Here is a 7,593-nt window from a genome sequence, read left to right on the forward strand (position 1 = left end):
GAGGGAGGAAAGGAGAAGAGAGAGAGAGAGAGAGAATAGTCTGTCTTTCATTTTGAACAGTATCAACAGTGTTCCAAACAGCCACTCTCCTTCAGGACCCCAGCCTCTATTGTCCTCAGGATGCCCCCTACTCTGAAGCAAACATCAGATGTGTCTTATAATCCATATCACTAATGCTTTTTAATCCTAACCCTCACATGAAAGAGGAATCTGTAAAATCACAAATGACATGGATAGAGTAGACACAGACTTGTTCACCATATCCCAAAGAACTAGGATGAGGTAACAGCCTTTGAAACTTGAGTGAAGTAAATTTAGGACAACATTACTACTGCTTATTCTTAAGCTCTTGAAACTTATGGAACTCATTACTCCAAAAGGTGGTACAGGCAGGAAATTTAAATGGAGTCAAAAAGGGTTTGGATAAATTTGCAAATGATGGAACCATAAAGCAGCTAACAAGAGAAGCTGGAATAGAACTAAGCTTTCTTGATATCAGGCAGGACCACTATTCTCTCTCCCAACATAGCTTTTGTGGTCAGTATTAGCCACAGAATGCTAAACGAGACTGTTTATCCCAGGATGGGAATTCTTATGTTCCTAAAAAATATATACATTGTAGGAGAGGCAAAGAGTATTGGGTCTGGAGCCAGAGAAGTTGGGTTGAAATCCTGGCCCTGCCATGATCTGTTTGTCAAGTCATTAAGCATTTTATTAAGTGCCTGCTATATGCTAGGCACCTGTGTTAAGAGTTGAGAATGCAAAGAAAGGCAAGGAGACTGTCTCTGCTCTCTAGGAGCTCACAATCTATTGGGGGAGACACAAGCAAACAACTGTGTACAAACAAGCTATATACAGGATAAATTAGAAATAATTGACAGAGGAAAGGCACTGATATTAAGGGGGATCAGGAAAGGCTTCTTGTAGAAGGTGAGATTTGAAACCAGGAGGTAGAGATGAGGAGGGAAGAGAGTTCCAAGGTAGAGCGTACCTATGACCTGTGTGTCATTAGGCCAGTAATTTAACCTCTTTGCAATTAAAGTTCCTCATCTGTAAAATTAAGGCTTGAGACTAAGTGATCTCAGAGCTCTCCTGTAGCTCTAAGTCTTTGATCTCCTAACAAAACTTGAGGATGCATAAGAATGCAATCATAACCTTGATGGAACTTTCATTATCAATCACCCATGAAGTTCTTATTTTACTGGCCAGTAACCAACATCTTTCCAAAATAAAGTGAACCAAATGCAGATGTTGCCTCCCTGTGCTGGTTATACCCAAAATGGAAAGGCCAATAAAGAAAAATGAAGATCATATCTAAGATTTAAACTCTTTCCTCAATTTTAGAGATTAACAGCATCAGGCAAGAAAGGGGACCATATTCTTATTAGAAACCTGAGGGCAGAGGGTAGCCAAAAAACACAAAGGGTTGGCAGGAAAATAAGAAAGCATGATGTGGGGAAGAGAAGGGAAGAAAACTTTGGAGACTTTGGCTGTGGAAGCAGGAGGGGTGGTACATCTACCTCATAGTATGTTATTTCCTGAACTGTACTAAAGAGGCAGATTTACTCTTAAGTTTTTTTTTTTTTTATTCCTAAGAGGAATGGAAAGAAATAGCTCAAAACATCTACCATAATTACTCCAAAAACCTGTTGGTTAAGTAAGAAGGCAGTTCTTCCCCTTCCCTCCTTCTCCTCCTCCTCCGCCCCGCCCCTCCCCAGTCACAAAGGTCAGAGAATGATGGATGGCATGGCAGAGGTCACAGGGGTAAAGGCTGGCCTTGGAGACACCCTGTCTGCTCCATCCAAGTTACTGAACCCCAGGTCAAAGCTGGGTCTCTAGGGCTCAGACCTTTCCCTGGCCTAGGAGCCACCAACAGCAACAAGGGAAATTCTCTTCCTCATTCCCCCAGCCCAAACTATAATAACTGCAAGCCTGGAGGGGGCGACTAAGAGCCACCTTCCCCAGCCTTCCAGAAGAAACCTGGCCCAGGTATGAGGGAGGCTACGTTACAGCGTACATAAATGTAGTTTATGGATGTCATAAATAAGGAACAGTCTGGCTTTCAGTGTGAGTGAATTTAAAAGCAGGGTTTGTGGTTCTGTGCTCGGGGCAAGACAGTATGGATTTTCAGTTCAATACAGCAAACACTTATTAAGTGCCCACAGTGTGTATAGCTTATAAAGCTTAAAGATAACATACAGACAGTCCTGCCCTCATGTTGCTTATAATCTAGTAGAGGGATTTGACACACAAATATTACCAGACACACAAATCACACAAAATAGATAATACAAAATAGCACACAGCAAGTACATTAAAGGGGTAGATGATTTCTAAGTCAAAAGATTAAATGACATAGCGAGCATGCCTCCAGTGTTGATTAACCATAATGCAGTTGTGAGATAAAGGTCTTCACCGCTCTTGTCTTTTTAGGCATGAATAACCGTGAAGTCTTGGAGCAGGTGGAACGTGGGTACAGGATGCCATGTCCTCAGGACTGCCCTATCTCCTTGCATGAGCTTATGATTCACTGCTGGAAAAAAGACCCTGAGGAGCGCCCCACATTTGAGTATTTGCAGGGTTTCCTGGAAGACTACTTTACTGCAACAGAACCCCAATACCAACCTGGTGAAAACCTGTAAGTCCCATGGCCTGTCTGCAGAAAGCGTCATCCAGGTGGCCATTCCCCTCTCTCTTAGCTTCCAATTCAGTAGCTCACTGCTCTTGCAGCAGTGTGGAATCTTCCAGGACCAGAGTGCATGTGAGTCTGAAGAACAACCACACCCCTCATCGATGACCACTTGTCCCCAAATCTGAATGTCCTCTGTGAAGAATAAGAGACACGAACTTGTTAACTTCTCAAAAGACTTTTGAAAATGCATTGTATCGATGTTATGTAAACGGCAAAACCTCTATCCAGTGTAAATAGTTACTCAGTGCCAATAACTGACCCTAGTGCTTTCCTTTTTTAAATGCAAATCTTATGTGATTTTAACTCTGTCTTCACCTGATTCAACTAAAAAAAAAAAAAACAAAAAGTATTATTTTCCAGAAGTGGCCTCTTTGTCTAAAACAATAAACTTTTTTTTCATGTTTTAACTAAAGAAAATCAGGACAGGTGTTTGGTTTTTGTTTTTTTGGGTTTTTTTATAAATATAAATATATATATAATATATACATACCTGTACATACAGTATGTGGGTACTACTGCGGAAAACTTGTTGCCAAACAATGGGCCGCATGGTTGCAGTACCCAGAGAGTGATAATTTTACTGCAAACATTTAAAAAGAAAAAAAAAAAAGGCAACACTGGTGTTATTCTGAAAACCAGTGGTCTAATTTTTGGCTTTTGCCAAGCATGACTATTTTTTAATTGGATTGCACTTTTTTGTTTGTTCGTTTCTGACTGTACCTGTAGATGGTTGTAACTTTTGCTCCTTTCAGGAACCGAGTGCTGGGTTTATGGAAATGTTCCCAATGTTTGACAGCCATGTTTTACAGGATTTGTTCTTCAAACAAGAGTCAACCTATTGAAGCAAGAAAATACACCATATGACCAGCCAAATTGGAAGATAAGATACTACAGTACTCCTTGTATAAAACTGTGTATACTGAAATAATTCAATTTTTTTTAATTTAATAAACATTGTAACCACATTTAATGGTCTAAAACCCATAGCATTTTAGTCATGTCAACCTGCAAAAAACTGTTTATCATGCAGATAGGATTTTCTGGGGGAGATTTGTGCACCATTTCCCATTGTAAAATACATGTTTTAAATGTCCTGTACTGCTAATGAAATTCCTTTCTCTATGTCTGAGAGTTCTCCAGTGGAATTACTATGCACTTCTTTATGTTTCATGGAGATGCACAGAACAAAGTATTATGTTCTCTCGTCTATTTGTACCAGCCTTGAATTACTTATGTTTAACCAAAAAATGAAAACAAGCAAATGAAAAAAAAAAACATAAAAACAAACAAACAAACAAAAAACCAACTTCCTATTTCTATTGAGTTTTTAATACTGAGTTGCAAATTTTGGAGTCTTAATTACTTTTTTGTTATGATTTCTTTGCAAGTTTACATTTTTAAATTGTTTAACTTTCTTAATTTAGTAATTAAAAAGAGAGCATTTTACATTTGGATTTTTGTTCATTTGTTTAAAATCATGGAGGGAATTCTCGTGGTTTTATGATACTTCATGTACCAGATGGCATCAGGATGATCTGGGGAACGGCCAGAAAGAGAAGCCCAGGCTGAAGAAACAGCACCACCAGCTGCCCCACAGGTTGGCCCAGAGGGTGGCATCTGGAGCCTTCCAAGTCACTTTTGGACTTTCTGCTGTATTTCAGACCATCACATCACCCTTGGCAACTGATGTGTTGTCACATGTCAAGTTTTAGTAGAGGCCTCATGCAAAAAGACCAGTAGAAACACTGGTATTTTGCTTTTTGGACTGGCTAACTACATGAGGTAATTTCCAAGTGATTGAAAGGAACAATATAAGGGAGCTTTTGCTTGGGAATGTTCTGTTACTGTCTAGATGTTTTGAAACACTGAGAAACATAGAATGTATGTGCTGCAAAACCTTGATTCATCCAGGCCCTCATTGTTGTTCTGTCACATCCAACTCTTCATGACCCCATTTGGGGTATCCAGCAAAGATACTGGAGTAGCTTGCCATTTCCTTCTCCAGCTCATTTTACAGTGAGGGAACTGAGGCAAACAGGGTTAAGTGACTTGCCCAGGGTCACACAGCTAGTAAATGTCTGAGAAGCCAGATCTGAGCCCAGGTCTTCCTGACAAAAGGCCTGGTGCTCTATCCACTGTACCACCTAGCTGCCCTTGTTAGGAAATCACCATAGCCATGGTTTCTTCTACACCCTTTTAAGAGAAGGATAAAAATGATTTGGAAACTGTGAAAACTGGAATTTATTTGGACATCCAGTCTCCAGGTGTACCTGGGCACTACAAATTTCATCAGATCTCCTGAATTTTCTGTATTTACAGAACTGATGTGAGATAGGGTATGAGTAAAAAATATCCTGCACCAAGCATCCAGCTATCTGGGTTCTGGCACCAGCTTTTATTTAACTCACTATGACCTTGGGCACTTACTTTATCCACCATAAAACTTACCCTCTATAGGTCTGAGTTTTGGTTCACAAAGTAAAAGGTTTGGCCCCTTATAGCTCAATGATTCTAGGATACTGCAATTACCAACATTCTGAAAATCACCCTGAGCACAGCAATGGGGAGGGAGACAGCATGATTCTAGATCTGGGGTCAGAGGACCTGGCTTCAAATCTTATCTCTGTTGCTTTCTACTTTTTTCCGGAAACTCAGACACATCCTTGGTTTTAGCTTCTTCAAAACACAGACCATATTCTTGCTAAGACCCTTTTCAGTTCTGAGCCCTAGGATCTCTTCTGAATAATCCTGAGTGGAAGATTACATTGTGGTTAGTTAGCATGCTTACCCCAAGTAGATTAATATATTGCAGAAATATATATATATATATTTTTTTTTTAAATAACAAAGATTGAAACAAAATGGGGCTCTCTGGTTAATCAAGGTTTTCATGGTATTGTTTCCAATCAAATATAATTGTTCGGTTAAACCACGAGGCAAAATTGTATGAGTTAAGTGTTTTCAGTTTCGTGACAAACATTTTTGCCATGAGGTTGGCTGGTTTATTGACATGTTTGGAAAATTTTTAAATGTTCTGTCAGTCCTCTTGTTCCAGTAGACTTCAGATTATTTACAGATCTGCTGACCAAGTTCCTGATCTTTGGTTGTGAACCCTCTCCCCCCACCCCACTCCACCCTCCCAAAAAATATGAGATGGTGGAAGCAGGCAGAGCAATTTGTTTTGGTCAAATTTCTTCAAAGGAAAGAAAATCTCTAAAGACCAAAGGATGCTCTTTAAGCTATTATTTAAGTGCCTGGCAGGCTCTCTTACAGAAGGTAAAAGAAAGAGCATTTTGAGGTACTTCAGGTTGTCTTCCAACTTCAGTCTGTTGTAGCTATTCTGAGACACAAGTAACACCCAAAACAATCACCGTAAGAAGAAAGACACAGCAGAGATACTTAAGGTCATGAGGACCATCCTGCTCTCAAGAAGTTTTCCTGGTGTTTTAAAATGAGGTCCTTTCTACCAACTCCATTGAGTATAGTGGGGAAAACAATGTCACCTACCAGGAATTCCATCACTTCAACATTCTTTACTTTAGTATTTTTCCCCAATTACATGTAAAAACAATTTTTAATATTAGTTGTTTTTTTCAATTCTGAATTCCAAATTTTTTCCCTCTCTCCTCCTCCCCCTCCCTGGGATAGCAAGCAATTTGATATAGGTTATATGTGTGCAATCATGCAAAACATATTTCCATAACACCCTTTACTTTAAAAAGAAAAAAGTTCAAGGCCAAGGGACTTGTAAATGTAAAAAATGTAAAAAAATTCCCCTGTTAAGAAATCATAAAGTTTCATGACTAAAAGCAATGAAGGTAAAATTATTTTTTTTTGTCTTCACATATTCCAGTCATGAATAATCTCTTTCTTTCTATTGTTTGACTATAAGGATGCTGATAGAGACCGAGCAGTCAATGTGGTTTGTAGGAATCTTTATTAACTATTTCTCATAACTGCTTTCTGTGAAAATTTAATTGAGCAAGAGTTCAGTGTCTGCTATGTTTAAAATACTATACCAAATGTAATAAAATACCAGGCCCTCAAGAAGCTTCCAGTCTAGTTGAGGGGAACAGACTTGTATATAATTAAGTTCCAAAAAAAATGGTAGGTGTGGCATGTGTGCTACACTTAGAAGGAGAGATGGGGGCTGAGGGATTTCAATGTGGAGAGCAGAAGTCATTCCAGGCATAAGGAGCAGCACAAGGGCAGGACATTCAAAAGGAATATTGGTAATGGTAATGGAAAGGTACACTGATGCCAGCCTACTAAGGAGGGCTATGAGCATCAGAAAAAGAGTTAGGACTTTATTCTACAGGCAAAGGGATAAACAGAATGTTGTTGGTTTTTTTAGCAATAGGTAAATGTGATCATTAGAAAGATTAATCTTCCAATGATTTAGAAGGTAGATTGGGGAGTGGAGAAACTAGAGAAGCAAGGAGACCCATTGGGGGCTATTGTCACAGTTCAGTTCTGCGCAAGTGATGATGATGATGAGAATAGGAAGGGAGGGAAAGGTATAACATGTTTAAGATAAACTCAACAGGATTTGGTAACTGGGCACGAAGGGAAAAGGAATAAGTACTTATATAGCACCTACTATGTACACGGCACTTACAAATATTTGATTCTCACAAGTCTGTGAGGTAGGTGCTGTTATTATCTCCATTTTGCAGTTGAGGAAACTGAGGCAAATATAGGTTAAGTAACGTGTCTGAGGCCAGATTCAAACTCAAGTCTTCCTGACTCCAGGCACACAGCATTATCCATTGTGCCACCTGGTTGCCTCAACAAAGTCAAGAGTGACTCTTTAAGTTTTTGAGCCTGGGTGTCAGAATGTTGATGTCACCATCAATAGAAATAGGGAAGTCAAGAGTCAGAAGTAGATTCTAAGAGGCTGA

General features: G+C 39.4%; 1 protein-coding gene across 4 annotated transcripts in view; it reads left to right on the top strand.

Annotated features, from left to right (window-relative positions):
- Positions 1-4,138, top strand: part of FYN (FYN proto-oncogene, Src family tyrosine kinase) — a 308,067-nt gene extending 303,929 nt beyond the window's left edge. For all 4 annotated transcript variants that reach the window (XM_069077031.1, XM_069077030.1, XM_069077033.1 and 1 more), the window contains one exon: positions 2,434-4,138. In XM_069077031.1, the coding sequence (XP_068933132.1) occupies positions 2,434-2,642 (209 nt within the window). In that variant the 3' untranslated portion in view covers positions 2,643-4,138. The remainder of the gene's footprint in view (positions 1-2,433) is intronic.
- Positions 4,139-7,593: the final 3,455 nt, after the last annotated feature.

The sequence above is a fragment of the Petaurus breviceps genome, unplaced genomic scaffold (assembly GCF_028583685.1).
Source record: "Petaurus breviceps papuanus isolate PSGF00001 unplaced genomic scaffold, PetGlider_PUasm1.0 90977, whole genome shotgun sequence".
Classification (NCBI taxonomy): domain Eukaryota; kingdom Metazoa; phylum Chordata; class Mammalia; order Diprotodontia; family Petauridae; genus Petaurus; species Petaurus breviceps.